This window comes from Dipteris shenzhenensis, chromosome 7 (genome assembly GCF_047967505.1).
Source record: "Dipteris shenzhenensis isolate YYH24624 ecotype China chromosome 7, Dip_SZ_1.0, whole genome shotgun sequence".
Taxonomy (NCBI): Eukaryota; Viridiplantae; Streptophyta; class Polypodiopsida; order Gleicheniales; family Dipteridaceae; genus Dipteris; species Dipteris shenzhenensis.
In genome coordinates this window covers 32517825-32533972 of record NC_141602.1, presented here as the reverse complement: position 1 = coordinate 32533972, position 16148 = coordinate 32517825, and the positions used below count along the sequence as shown (strand labels likewise).

Genomic DNA, 16148 nt, shown 5'->3' with positions numbered 1-16148 from the left:
CTCTATTCCATTGTCCTTCTATCTCCTTCTTCCTCTTAAAGCTTTCTCTTGTCTTTCTACCTCCTCCCTACTCAAAGCCTACCTCTTGTCTTTCCACCTCCCCCCTCCTTCAAGCCTCCATCCAAGAGCTCCTTCTTTGTGACATGTTGCAGGCTCTTCTCCTCCAAGCTACCACGTGTCCTCTCTTCTTTTTTTCTCGTGTCCGTGGTTAATACCTAGGTTAAAGAAAAGATGCTTCAATTTAGTGCTACCAAAGCATTACTATCTAGTAGTCAGAACGCCAAGAGCCATCCCAAATCTCTTAAAAGGTATTCCCAACGGAGCCTTCTCGAAATTGGTGTAAAGTTTTTCAATTCCTAAGATCGTCTTGACGTATGTAAATTCAAACCTTTTTCAAATTCGGAAACTCAACGCAAGTTTTTTGCAATATGTGCGAAAAGAAGTTAAGAAACATGTTTTTTTGCAGAAGGTTACCATGCAGGTAATGGACATGGGAAAATGGTGTATATGGATTCTCTTTTTGACGCGCTTATTAGCTTTTTACATGTCAGTTTGGCGAACCAGACAAGACAAAGCTCGGAATTCTTCTGATTGCAAAGATCGAGACATATGGTCGAATTATGGCTTCTACGTTTTGAATATCATCTTTACAAAATCATTTCAAAACAACGGTTGCCACGGATGTCATTCATGTTACGACCATAAGCTTGCAGAATTATTGCAGACTTAGCAAAGCAAAAGCTCCTCGCACGTTTCCAGGCTTCCAAAAATCGGGAGGTATAATGGCATCGAACCACGAAGACATCCGCCCTCCTACCCATAAATATCCTGCTGCTGAGGAATTGCTTCAAACAGGAAGACATCCACCCTCCTAGTCTGTGATCATTTACAGTGCTCATTAATATCCTGCTCCAGAGGTCAACCATACGAAGACGAAGCGAGGCTTGCACGCATTACAAAGGAAGATAAGACCAAAGGACACTATAATCTAAATCTGCAGCCGATCCATTAGCTTGAGAGGCAAGTTGCGCTTCCAGATACTCCATCTGCTGTTCCAGTACTGTGACTTTCTGCTTATAATTCGCGAGCGTCTGCTTCGTTGCGGCGTCTGACGCAAATCAAAGCCCAGGCGATCCATTAGAAGGGAGAAATTCGTCAAGATGAGACAGTATATCAAGCTCTCCACAACACCCATTACGCTATTCCTCGTCCTCGCGAGTGCCCAATTCCGAAACAGACTAGTTGTAATTGGGTGAGTGCGAGAGGGATGAAGGAAAGCATGCTTACCAAGTTGGAGGAGAACGTGGTAGAGGCGACGGGGGTTGAGGTTTAAGGGATCGGGATTGATGCGCTGTTGGGCGTCGCCATGGGAGCTGCTGTCGCCAGACATGGAAGCTAGGATGGGAGTCTAACACACGCAAATTTGCAGAGGCAAAAAACACATTGCATTTGGTGAACGATAGGCTCTCATAAAAAGATCTCAACAAGCAACTCGGTCACATTGACTTTTTAAAGACGAGAGGAAAAACTCAATGTGGTGGTTGGTTCACCTTGACTCTCCATACGCTTTCTTAATACCATGAACCTTGGGGTCCCATACTTTGCAATCTTCCATCACTCCAAGAAACCAAGTGATCTTGCTCCATTCGGTAATAAGGAGCTTGCAAAATTACCACACAATTCATCACGTGCCTTCATATGGCTTGGGCACTCCTCCTACCAAAAGTGTTTTTCCTAACACCTCTTCTATGGGTCCTCCCAAGAAAGTTACTTTTTGTTAGGTGAGAAAGTTGAGGTGAAAAAGTGTGCCCCTATGTCATACAATGAAAGAACTCAATTTCTTATTCCTCATTTTTGGGTCCTATTATGCACAATGAATATGGAGAACTTTTCGCCCCAACTATCATGACTTTGTCACCTAAAACATGTTTGAAACAATAGTAGTCACAAATTGTGAGTTTGGTTGTGCAACTAAACTATAGGTGTGCTCAAGAAGATAAAAGGAAAGAGCTTTAATGTCAAGCTAAAGTTCCCCTTTGAGCCATCCCTTTAGAATATGAGTGTGGAAAAGATGGTTGGGCTTGCATGCCCCCTTATTTATATTCATTAACTTATATACCACCTCAAGATGCCTTTTTAATTTTAAAGGGTTCACTTGTCTTTCTTGGTTGGGCTACCCCACTTTCTTTAAGAGGTTTCCATAGCATCATAATTCTAAGGAATATAGCACCTTTAGCCACCTCTTCTATGAATGCTATACATGTTGAAGATTTGTATGGTACCTACTTTTTTTGTCCACACGTGAACATGTTTATTCCTTCTTTATATAGGAAGGTATTTCGAGGAGTAGCTTCATTCCCTACCTATTAGCCAATTCAACTTCATATTAAATGCTAACATTGTGGAGGTCCTTCTTTCCTCGCACATTTTAACAATTGTTTGGTGGCAAAATATTGTTAAATGGCATCCTCTCTAAAGGTGAAATAGTGTAAAATGGTGAAATTATGTGAAGTGGTGTCCTTTCTAGAGGCTTTAAAATGCCCCATACATTTAAAATAAATATCTAATGCAATTCCCCTTACATTTATATGATTTTTTATACCTTTGGAGAAGAGAAAATAAAATGCAAATTTTTTGAATAAATTCAACAATAGCAAAGTGGCATAGGTTTCCATTTCAAATTATCTGTTGAATGCCATGGGAAACAAAATGAATTTGCTTCCTGTTTCCCCAAAATTTTTCTAAGAGCCTTTTTAAATTCTAGGGAAAAGCACTTCAAACCATTGTCAAAGTGTTGTAACTTGGGGATCCCTTAAAACCCATGATGTGGTAGGTTTATCCCTTCCCCTTCCCTTTTGTATCAATCATCTAAATTTTACAAGTTAATCAAACTGCAAATAATCCATAATGCAACTTCAAAAAGGAGAAATCATGTTATTAAAAGCTAAAATGGGAAAATAATACAATGCTTGACTTTAGATCACAAGTACAAATAAGGGTAAGAGAACATAAAAATCCAACTTAACAAAGAGGCATTATTTTTTATGCGCCTTTAAACCAATGGGACTTATCTCAAACATTACAAATTTCAACCAAGGGAGAAAATCCATATGCAACTTCAACTAGGAGAAATCCTATTATTAAAACCTGAAATGGAAAAATAATATAATGCTTGACTTTAGATCACAAGTACAAATAAGGGTAACAGATCATAAAAATCCAACTTGACAAATAGGCATTATTTTTTATGCGCCTTTAGACCAATGGGACTTATCTTAAACGTTACACATTTCAACCATGGGAGGCATTGGGGTGGAAAATGGTTGTTAATGTTTATTACAAAAAATGCAGTCAAATGAAACATCAAATGCTATGGTATCTAAAGTCAACTTTCCTCAAGGATAATTCAAGTTTTTTGAATATGTGTGTGAAATCAAGTCACACTAATGCTTAAGGACAATTTTGTCAAGAATGAAAGCTAGGCTTTATTGATTAGGAAAAATTATCACGTACTTAACCTATAATACTCTAGGCATTATCAACCTAAGAACCCTTTAAGGAACCATACATAGAATACATAGATTTAACTACTCTACTTATATTCAATTAGTATGTAATCTAGCAACTACAAAATATCCTATGAAAACTTACTCTAGGAGTGTGTAATATATCCCTAAAAAACTAACTTAGCTGAACCATGAGTCATGATCAAAGCAAAACTGTTTTTTTTTCTAATTAATAAGATATCCAAGATAACTACACCCATGAGATAAGGCTATCATAGCACAAATCTAGTAAACCCTTTACATTTCTCACATAAACTCATATAGAACATTAGTGTCTCACATTGTATGTATGATATAGCACACTATATTTGCTCTCTAGAGCCCCTAACATGTGCTAGATATAGCACACTCTATATATTATGTAGTAGACTATATAGCCATGGATGATGTTTTCATGTTAGTTTCTGTTGACGATTTTGATCTCTCACCCGGCTAACTAAAAAATACTCAGTCTATTACCCAATTCAGTGCTCGCTCAATGAAGATGCTCGCTCTTGCAGTCCTAAGGTGAGCATGCTCGGGTGCAAAACTAACATCAACAAATAAAAACACTCGGAGGTCGAGGTTAGCTAATGGAGGAGAACCAAACAATGACGGGAGAACACGGAGTTATTATGCACTCCACACTTTTACAATAAATCATATCAACAGAGTTAAATGGAAGAGAATCATAAGTCTATTCATTATCATTGGATCAAATCAATCTCGATACAACCAAGCTGCCTCAGCTTGCAATGAACACTCCCTAACCTATCAGCTTAGGTCATAGGAAAAGAACCCGACACATTGCTCTCTCCCTTGATTGCTGTTACAACCCAATTTCTACCTAAAGAACTGGCTTCTATTTGGGTGTGCGCTTGGTGCACTCCCTAACCTATCAGCTTAGGCCATAGGAAAAGAACTCGACACATTGCGCTCTCCCTTGAATGCTGTTACAACCCAATTTATACCTAAAGAACCAACTTCTATTTGGGTGTGCGCTTGGTGCGCCAACCACTACTCACTTTTAGGTCGACTTGCTGTAGTCAACTGCACCACTAAGTTGCAAAATGGGTGCTCAATCATCTCCATTGCTCCTCACTCCAGATGCTCGGTGACCACATACTAGTTAGTAAGGCTAACATCTTGCCTTGGCTATCCTTGTCCGTGTCCTCATGAACTGACTAGACGTTGTTCAAAGGTGGATGCTCGAGGATTGAACCCACATGGTCGTCAATGCCTTTATTGGATGGGAGGTTGGGGACGAATGGGCTGTCGAGATGGCCTGACTTCATCTGTAGTTGTTGGCCAAGGAGGAAATCATTGTGGCTCAAAATACCACCCCCTTGGTGGCCAAGGATATACATTGCTAATGTCCATCAATGAGTGCTCAAGTTCTGCCATCTAGTCTAGTGTCTAGGCCTCAGCAACTAGGTCTTTAGATGGGTCGATTACCAGCATGTCAAAATTGACATGGTATCTTTTAACCTGGCTAACTCTCTCTTGCCACTTGATACTCGGATCTTTACATAAGTCACATATGTTATTGCACATAGATCGAGCCTATGTTACATGACTGTCGATTAGTTGCTCAAGTTCTTGTAAAAGTTTGCCATAGTAGATGGGTAACTCAGCCATAGTTGGCTTGGGCAACTATCATACTTGGGCAAGAATCCAGTCTTGAATATTTTGTGCTGCCTGTGAGCATGCTCCTCCACAAAATGATTGAAATCCTGAATTGCCTTGTCATAAACTGAGACAATAGGCTTTACAGGCTCCAAAATTTCTTGGTGCATGGAGGGTGCAATAAACACTTCATTTGCTTCTAACTTTTGCTTGATGCCTGCAACTACATGAAAAATGTCTATCTCACCAACATGTAAGATATGAAGCTCCATCAACTGGGACTCAACATCCTATGGAAATGATTTGACTTCTAAATTCTTAGGTCGACAATAGCTCAGAACCTTTTCAAGGTTGATTGGTATACACACATCCTAACTCTCTGTCTTAATAGTCATCTCTTATGTACCCCAATCATGGAGTACCTTTGCACTTTTCAGCCAAGGTCTCCCCAATAAAATTGGGTAGGGCCCATGCTGTTCCATGGCAATCACAATAAAATTGATTGTATAATAGATGCCGCCTATCAAGATGACCACATCTTGTAGCATACCCTTAGTATCAATAGGTCATTGATCTATGATATGCACTCAAAATGGCAAACTTTAGCCTTTGAGCAATCTCTTCAGAAACGATGTTCATTCTTGATCTTCAATCCTAATCTTCAATCCACTTTTACACCTAGTATACTTTGCTTCTTAATCTTGATAGTGATGACTAGAAATTCCTCATCAACTACTAGAGTATCAATCATAGGCATAGTGGCTAAAGATTGCACTTCCTTTGGTTTCTCGATAGATTCCTTGATTTGCTAAGCAAAGACGTCACGACAATAAGTAGTTATTCGCATTAGCTCTACAAAAGTCAAACTAACTTGCATGTTCTTGAAGTTTTCCCATGCTCAGGCGAGCTCTATGCTAATTTCCTATGGCATGATAGATTCTATTTCTTTAGAGCCAAATCTCAAGGATTCTCCTCACTCGATAACAAAGTGCTAGAACTACTTAGGCATTTCAACTATTGGAGCCTTTCCTTCAACTCCCTTGCAATGCTAGATGCCAACTCCAATTGATGTGCTTACCCGAAGTGTAAATGACTTTAGATATTGTCACACTGATCCTTTTGATAGAGTGATTACTTTCTAGAAATTTGGCTACAACTGTATGACATTCTAGGTCTATTGTTTCCTCTCCACATTGTTCTTTAATAATTTTAAGTGCTCCCCATGGGACAATCAAAATGCAAATGATTTTCTCCACAACAAAAACACTTGATTTAGATGGATCATTTATCTCTTTATTATTCTTACCCTTGTCTTTTTGCTCGGGATGTGGTGGTTTGCCAATCAATGCTTGGTTCTCGGTTGCCACTTAGTTTGCTAACACTTGCCAAATTTTGCCATTAAACCAAAAGTTGGAGTCATCATGACCAAATTTGGTCCAAGTGTTGCAATAGTCTTGAATTCCTCTTCCACATGTCTACCTCTAGAACACCTATTACACCACTTCTCTTGATTAATAAGAGCTCTCATCCTAAGCATAAAGTCTTGGATGGACTCCACCCACCTACTCCAGCATGGCTGATTCGAGGGTAGCTTAGCAACAGGAAGGGGGCATGTTAACAACCACAGCCATGGAGCACAGTGGTGGATACGGCCATATGGGTTTTGATCTGCAAATGGCTCAACATTGACCTCGTCTTGTAGGTTTTAAGCCTTAAATGGCTTAGTACAAAGGCAAGTTCCGAGACCATCCAAATTGGCAAGGATAACACAAGATCCATTTGGATCCCGTATAATGATAACACAAGAGCCATTTGAAGATGAGAGGAGGTTGAGAGAATGCCTTGGTGCCATATGGGCCCAATTGGTTGTAACAAAAGAGAGACAAGAGAGAGTGGGATAAGGAAAAGTGTTGGCCCTCCCTTCAAAAGGTGACTTGTATAAAAGGCCAAATGGTTGACATTGGTCTTCATTGTTGTATGCACAAGTTTGGAATACAAGATCCCTCTTCTCTTCCAAGAGTGTCTTTGGGTGTTTGTTTTGCTTCAGTTCACTCAGCTTCATTCTCACGTCCTCTTGATGAATCTCCTGTCAAAGCCTCCACAAGAAAGCTTCTGACATGGCATACCAATCAGGGAAATATCCAATCAGGAACTGATTGAACTACCTTTGAGAACTTTTAATTAATGTGCATAGAAAATAATCCATATACTCTTCATCTATTGTTGCACCATTGATGTGACAGACACGCAGGACCTCTGCAAGCAACTGTAAGGATCTTCATCATCTATGCCTTTGAAATTTTGAAACTTTACCTTGATGTTGGAGTTGGACTTGACCTTTTCTACCCCAAAACCCAAGTAGGCAGGTCTATCGCTCGGAAGAACTGACTCTCTTTCTCCCACCTCTCATTGCCTTCATAATTATGAGGTTGCTATAGATGTTTTCAACTCGGTTGTACTATCTTTAGGTCTTAAGGATACAACTTGATAGATACCTACTGTCAGGCCGAGTAGGTTCTCTTTGTGTTTGTGAGAGGAACTCGGGCAAACTACCTTAGCTGCTCTTCATTCTACTCGGATTTACAGTGGCATCTCTCTCCACTAGAAGCAAGCCTGTCTTCACTGTGTTGTGAGAGGAACTCAGGCAAATTGCCTTAGCTGCTCTCCATTCAACTCGAATCTATGGTGGCATCTCTCTCCATTAGAAGTACGTTTGTCTTCATGATGATGGATTCTAGGTCCATCAGTCGTAGCCCATCTTCTCGCTTCATACCTTTCTGGTCGTACTCCTTTGAGATTGATAGCCGAATATCGTAGAGGATTTTCTTGTCCCTATTTGAGTTGGTATTTGCGTTCATTTTTTTGTTCTACGGAGGAGATGGCCATTCGTTCAAAATCCAAACTCTCCATACATGAATGTACGGATTCCATTTGACACGACAGGCCTTCACTTGCCAATATTTTGGGATGCCTCAACTTGACACTATTGTTTTGATCTTCTGGCCTTGCATAATAGTCAACTTCCACCTTAGGGTAGCATAGTCGAGTCTCTCTTCTTGTGCTCGTCGCTCCTATCAGACAGTTGCTTGGCACTTCTTTATGTCTTTGGGCATGTGTCAGCCATTGCTTAAATTAGAAGGCAGTCAAAGAGCAATACGAGTACTTTTTGTGTTCCACACCGCTGTCTTCAAGCATGCTACCAGTTGACGCCACTCATCTAGAGTTACTTGAATAAATTTACTGTAATAGCCCATGATGCCCAATAGTTGTTTTGCTTCATCTCATGGGTTATCATGAACTTTTCTTTTTCCCACCAGCTGTTTTGCTTCATCATGGGTTATCATGGACTCCTCTTTTTCCCACCAGTTGTTTTGTTTCATCACGGGTTATCATGAACTCTTCTTTTTCCCATCAACGCTAAGATTACCAACTCGGTTCTCTAAATATTCTACCCTGATTGCTTGTCAACTAAGAATTTACTTGACCCTCCCCAATAGGATCACCAAAATGTTGACAATTTTGAACTCTCACCTAGCTAACTCAGAAGTGCTTGGTCTATTACCCAACTCAGTGCTTGAGATGAGTGATCTAGGACCATTGCACATTTATCTTGGTATTCAATTTTCATAATGATCAAACGGTATTATCTTAATGCAAACCAAGTGCATTTAGACACAACTTCAAAGATTCTCTTTCCAAGGTTGCAAGCCAATCGCCACTTCTATGGAGCCTGGGCTGAGGTTCAATCTTGAGGACTCAGGTGATGAGACTGATCAAACATTATATCAAGTTATCGAAGGACTGATTTATTTATGCAATAGACAGCTAGATATTCAATTGTTGAGTAGATTTGGGCACTACTCAAGGAGCAAGCATTGGCAAGCTATAAAGTGGGTGTTCCGCTACTTTGCATGGTACTCAAAACCTTAGCTTGATCTACCCCGGGGGGGGGGGGGGGGGATGCACATCTGCACCAGTGAAGATGCTCTCTCTTGCAGCCCTCAGGTGGGTGTGCTCAGGTGTCAACAAATAAAAACACTCGGAGGTTGGGGTTAGCTAACAGAGGAGAACCGTATGATGATGGGAGAACATTGAGTTATTATGCACTCTACACTTTTACAATAAAGCATATTAATAGAGTTAAACGGAAGAGAATACTAAGTCTACTCATTATCATTGGATCAAATCAACTTGATACAACCAAGCCACCTCGGCTTGCAATGAACACTCCCTAACCTATGAGCTTAGGTCAGAGGAAGAGAACTCAGCACACTGCTCTCTTGTTATCTCCTTCACCTATTACAACTCAATTTCTACCTAAAGAACCACCTTCTATTCGGGTGTGTGCTCGGTGCCCCAATTGCTACTTGCCTATTGGTTGAATTGCCATAATCAATTGCACCACTAAGTTGCAAAATGAGTGCTCGATCGTCTCCACCACTCCTTGCTCGAAATCAAGGTTGGTGCTCGGTGACCACATAATAGTTAGCCTAACCCAGTGCTAACACTTTCATTTATAAGAGAAACTTTTATCTGGGTCTCGAAAGTTTGTATACCCTAATTTAAAAAAATGTTTTGAAACTTTCGCCATGATTTGAAACTTTTATGCAAAAAAATTTGAACTTTCGCCAAGATTTACATCTTTTACTTTAATATTTAGAAGAAAATATATAAAAGCATACCATGATATTTCAAAATTTATGAAACTAAAAACATTATCTTGATAAACTTTCACCAAGATTATATATTAAAATATATGTGTATCTTTAAGAAAAACACCTTTTAAATATGGTGGTATATAATACATTGTATATGCTATGTTGCACATCAAGCATATAGCACAATATATGAGTTATATAGCACATTGTGTATGCTATGTAATACCCTATGCATATAGCACACTTTATGTAGCACATTGTATATAATATACTATCTTTAATAGTAAAGATTATAAACGCATTGGTCATGTTAATGTACAGCAACTTAAATTAATGCAGGCCCAAAATAAATTAATGTACAACGACTTGAATTAATGCATAAGGTATGTGAAGCATGTCAATTTGGAAAATAGGCAAGGAAACAATTTCCTAGACATGTTCAAGAGAGTAAGAAGCCATTAGAATTAATCCATTTTTCACAAATATGTTTTAAGTGGAAACCTTCTAAATAAGATAAACAAGCACACATAAACTATTCAAAAGCTTCACATGGTTCTTTGATTTCTGCTACTGCAGGTAAGTGAGCAACCATACCTTGCCAATAAGGCATATCGCAATATTACTAGATTATCCCATGGTACATATTGGGATTTAGTCACCAAGGCAAAATCACTTTCCTAGGACTTATCATGGAAATGTTTTAGGCACTTCACATATAATTGCTTCTTGCTAATTGATGAAAAATGTCCCTCTTGTTTGATGAGACTCTTGTTTGCTCTATCCAAAAATTGATGATGAGCTCAATTAATTCAGAACTCAACATATCATCACAAGATTTCCTTTTACAAATATCGAAAGATAATTTGCTTCCATCTCGAGCGTTTGAAAAGTTATTAACTATTGGCATAAAGATTCCTAGGGTGTCTGTTCAGCACCCTAAAGGCACTTAAAAATGAAAATATCATATTCATTGAGCATTGTTGCTGACATGGTTTTTATGCTTTTCTTAACAAAGAGTTTTATGTAGAAATTAGGATTCTTTACTTCCTACAATGAGGACTTTTGTGTAAAAACAACCAAAAAATTATCAACCCACCACATACAGTTACAATACAATCGTCCTTCAATACCACGACGTGGACCTATTTTTTTTACCAAAACCATGTGATAACCACAAAATTCTATCCATTATCTTTTCTACATGACCTTTCTTCTTTGCATCAATGTTAAAAGTGTCCTTGCCCTCTATCAATTTCTTTCATTTTCTTTGCTTTTGTTTCACAGTACCTTCATAATTCCTTACAACCTTTATTTTGGATGAAGCACATTTTGCTCATTGCAACATTAAATGTTGCTACTTTGGCCATTGGAAACTATGATATCTTGCTTGTAGGGAAGTTGGGAGGAAAACTATTGAGAGAGGAAGAAAAGAGTGACCAAACAAAATTCAGCTCATAGTAGAGAAAGGATGTGCAAGTAAAACATGTTGGTACAAAAGTGCGAAAGAGACAAAAATCATGCTGAACGAACTCAAACGATGATATATTTTATTTTATTTTATTTTTAAACATCTATGAAGTTCAAATATGACCTATGGGAACATAAAAATAGCCAATACATATTAGATAGTCCATATGCTTGAATACATATGGTGGAAAACATGTTGCATGTGTGGTATCCAAGAAATGACATCATGTCTCCATAAACTTTGCAAGCTATGCTCCCATAGCTAAGGTATGGCCACATTGGAAGAGGAAAATAGAAATGCTCATGCTTAAATGCATTGAGATAATAGTCTTGAAATTCTTTTTTATTCTTGAGTAGGCATTACATTCCAAAAAGGATTGCTACTCAGATTCTAAAGTCTATTGTGCCTTGATGACATAGTGCACATAGCCTCTTTTGAAAAGGAGTGGGCATGAGGCCTCTAGCATGGCATCTACATATTTCAAATCATAGTGAAAGAGAAAGAGATCACAACAACAAAGAAATAATGTGCACCCATCTAGTGGATGAATCACATTGCCTTCAATCAATACCTCATTGTAGCACTAAATATTGCTATTACAGTCATTACAAAGTTCCAAATTTGGTTGCAAGAAAGTCGGGAAGTAGACTATATAGAGAGGAAGAAGAGAGTGAGTACAAAAATATGAGCTTGTAGTAGTAAGAAAGATGTGCAATAAATATAAGGTTGAAAAAGAGTGAGGGGGAGGGATAGGTCATGCTAAATGAGCTCAAAAGAGAAAGGGAAAGAGAGCATAATGAAGAAAGAAGATGTACCCATGTAGTGGGAGGGTCCTATTGAGTGTAAAGTACTAGACAAAGAGATAGAAGGAGAAACCAATGCTCATGGACCACACAATGTAGGGTTTACTTAACTCTTAAATTTTTAAGCTGTTGAATGTGTTTTTTATTCTTAAAAAACGATAGAGAGCATGTGCTTTTATGCTTTTTGGACATTTTGGCATGCTTTCACCCTAATTTTCAAGATCCCAAAGGTCTAAGGGACTCATATTAAATAAAAATGATTTTAACTTTTACTAAGGGACCATCCTTTATCACTTGGTGTCTTTCCCTTTTATGACTTTGTTGACATCATGTAGGGATGTTTACTTTGCAGAAAATATAGCAATATATTAATTATAACATTCCACATTTGTTTTCTAGCTGATCATACTATGTTAAGGAGTTGCATATTTTCCATAAATGCTGAGATATTTTTTTAGCAAATTATATCCTTTAGTAAGTCTTATTCTCGTCACATTTATGGCTTGAGGTCATACTTTTTACTCTTACCAAAATGCAGCCATGTTTCAAGATTGGATACAATCTTTTCTAGCATCCATTTTGAGAATTCATCCAATACTCATCAAAGCTTTACAATTGTTCTTTCATATATTCACTTCTAAAAAATCCATGAGTTTCTAACGAATGTGGAGATTCTTATATTAACAATTGTAACATCTCTCCTTAGCACCCTTAGTACCTAGATTCAATCCTCTTAATGCTATCCCAAAAGAAAATATTGAGTCCAAGTCCCTTATCCTACCCTTATCCAAAATCTTCTTCACTAAACTAAAGCCATCAAACATCTCTACAAATAGAGCGACTCTATTTGATGAGTATTTAATGGTCTCTATATTTCATGTGAGAAAAAACCCATGTTTTCCAGTACCCTTTCTCTCTCAAAATATACTCCCATAGTATATTTGGCTTTGATTTTGATATAGATGTGGATGTAAATGCCTTTTGAGAATGATTTGGTGAAAGATGTCATCCCATTCAAATTGAGCTTATATCTTGGCAGTTGGAAAGGTTTTCCATTTTCTACCCCTACAAAAAATTGAGATTGATTTTGTGGATGTAGACCACAAACTTTGGACATAGAAAATTTGACATCATTGCCCAATCTCTAGAGAGGCATGGATTTGCCTAGATAACATTATCCCTAATACTCTTGATGTGTGTAGGGTGCTAGTAGACCTTACCTAAAACACACTTGTTGAATGATATAAAATCTCTTTAAGACTCAAAATTTATTTGGATTGCCCATTGTTTTGGTACACTTTGAATCACTTGGAGGAAATTGTTCCAGCAAAAAATCGAGGTAGTCAATAAAGCGAGCGAGAAAAAGCGAGCGGGCCCAATGAAGAGAGCGAGTTTTTTCACAATTCCTCCGATGAGAACAAATTTGAAACTAAACTTACTATAGCAAGATGTTGTCATAATAAGCATACCAATAATCAGACTTACAATCCACCCTATCTTTCACTTGAAGAACATAAACTAATTACCAAACTCATAACATAAATGATTGTTGAAATACCACTTCGCCCACAAAATGCACTAGACCAAAACTTTCCAAATGTGTCCATGGTTCACCACAACAATTATCAGTCTATGAACAAAATGGTGTTTTAAACCATGTTCTAATCCCCCTGACATTCATCATCAAGAAAGTAGTTGCACGCATGTGGTTTATCTAATTGGCACTCATCATATCTCTTGTCAGCTGTCATGAATCTTGCCATTTTTTCTGCATAGCATGGCAACAAACTACAACAAAACATACATTTCAAAGGAAAGTAAGTCAAAGTGGAAGAATGAAAATAATTTCCAATAAGAAGAACTTGCCATCCTTATGTGTTATACAAAAGACAATTCGCTAACAACAAAAAGCAGAAAAAATCAATTGCTAGATCAAGGCCTTACAAACACTATCCAAAGCATCAAAATTTGTACTTTCTTGATTCAAAGACACCCATAAATGTTCACTATCTACCATATTATAAAGATGCTAAATAACACTTTCAAACTCCTCAATTTTAGCATTCAAAGTATATAACAAAAAAACTCAGGGCCAGTAGCATACTACTCATCAAAGGGGTTTGTGATAGGTTCCACTCTCTCTTCTCCCCCCTCTCCATCATGCTTTGACTTGTTGATCCGTTTTCCAGAATGATCTACCACAAGTGGCTCAACAATGCTAGCCACAATACCGTTGTCTGAATCAAATGAAAAACAAGGCCTACCAATGGCCTGACAAGCACGCATAAGAGGGGCTTTCCCACAACCCATCTCTAGAACCAGCCCTCCAGGAACACAGAGAAGAGACATAATGCAACCTACAAAAAAACTACTCCTCTCTAGTCCACCTCATGCTAGCTAAGAAGACATCGGCACGATTGTCCTTGCAGAGGGAGGTATGTAATGAGTCCAGACATCTTCATGTGGATCAATCAAAAGCTGTTGGAAAAGTGGAAAGCTCTCCTCCCAAAAAACTGTTGGATTCTTCTTTGCTCTACGTATTAGAGCTAATACTAAAGATTGCATTTGGAAACCACATGGAGGAAAACATGTATAGTATATTGACTTCAACTAGCAAGAATTATAGCATGAAAGATGGCAAACATAGCATGCATAGGACTTATCCTTCCAAACATAGCATGCATAGGACTAACAAGGAGACATTTTTCAAAGACACTTTTATCATGGAATGCAAACATAGAATGCATGGAATGGTAGCTTACCTTAACACTTTTATCATGTTCTCTACAAAATCCATATGGAAGCTTGTCATGAATGATCACACGTCTGACAACCTCCAAGCCCTGGACATATGCAAACCATTCCATCCAACCAATACATTGTCCTGCAAGCAATTAATTTTATTTAGAACTAGTAGAATGAAAACACAAAATGTGAAATGTCAATTGTGGTATTGTGCCTTACCTGCCAAAGGACATATGCATGCCAACCAACCACTATCAAACAAAGAAGCTGATGCAACTGCAAGCCCATGCCGCACATGGTCCTCGAGCAAGACATTCCAAGTAGGAGTGGATCCTCTCTCATCAAGTGGATAGCCAGATGGAAAATCGAGCAATATAAAATCTGAAGCCCATTCACCTTCTTACCCATCCTCTTGTAGTCCTGACCTTGACTAGCCACTGTCATAAAAAACTCATGCAAAATAGCATACTTATCATTTCTTTTAGAGTCAGTAAAGTCTTTGCCCGTTGCAATGTAATCTCCAACTGTATAAGCAAACAAAAGTGTGATGCCATGGGCCAAGGAAATGTTAGGTGACTGTGATCGATGGAACATGTATTGCTTCACAAGTCTCGAGATTGATTCTCCACCTATATGCAAAAGCAAATCAATTACAAGTAAAACTAGTGTTAAAGGAACAACTACATATGCAGAACACAATAACACCCTTACCTGCACTCTCTATGTGATCCATTTCATGCCGCATAGGACTAGATGGTCCCTCATCTAGAAAGAGAACAATCATAAACTTATTAATGCAATGTCAAAATGAATTGAAGACAACATCAACAAACAATCATATTGTATCTTCCTTACCTTTTTTTGTAGGATGTTCTTGTTTCTCTTTCTCTTTCTTATCTCTCCTTGAGCTTTCCTCCACTTTGTCCTTACTTGCTTCATTGGCTTTTTGTGAAGCATAAGTATTGTACAAGTCTCTTTCCTGCACTAGTACTTGTCCTTTAGGGAAGTCTATCCACCAATGACAATGTGCTAATTCCCATTGAGAGAGACGGTACATGCCAGGTGGATACATGTATGCAGCATGACCAATGTCCACCAACTCTTGCACAAATTTGGAATGTCAGAGATCCTTTTCTCTATTGCCAAGTGGGAGAGATATCTATCGACCAAGAAACAAAAAAAAATTGGATCTCCCAAACCATCAAAAGTCAAGAAATCAAGTGGAACACATCAATGATTGTGTAATTACATGAATCAACAGCACAAACATAGACAAATGAAAAATGAACCTTTGAATGAATTG

At 38.3% G+C, this 16148-nt stretch overlaps 1 protein-coding gene across 1 annotated transcript; it reads right to left on the bottom strand.

Moving 5' to 3' along the window:
- Positions 1-504: 504 nt before the first annotated feature.
- Positions 505-1489, bottom strand: LOC147900238 (protein BRICK1-like). The gene is made up of 2 exons (XM_087377569.1): positions 1288-1489; positions 505-1108 (listed from the first exon to the last, which is right to left on the bottom strand). The coding sequence occupies exons 1-2, from the start codon at positions 1388-1390 to the stop codon at positions 954-956; spliced, it is 258 nt and encodes an 85-aa protein (XP_087233695.1). The 5' UTR covers positions 1391-1489; the 3' UTR covers positions 505-953.
- Positions 1490-16148: the final 14659 nt, after the last annotated feature.

What these genes read in the sequence shown, in the direction of transcription:
- LOC147900238 (XM_087377569.1), bottom strand. Translation starts at nt 1,390, where the DNA reads ATGTCTGGCGACAGCAGCTCCCATGGCGACGCCCAACAGCGCATCAAT. An exon ending in CCACGTTCTCCTCCAACTTG is followed by an intron (nt 1,109 to 1,287) that starts GTAAGCATGCTT and finishes GATTTGCGTCAG; the next exon opens with ACGCCGCAACGAAGCAGACG.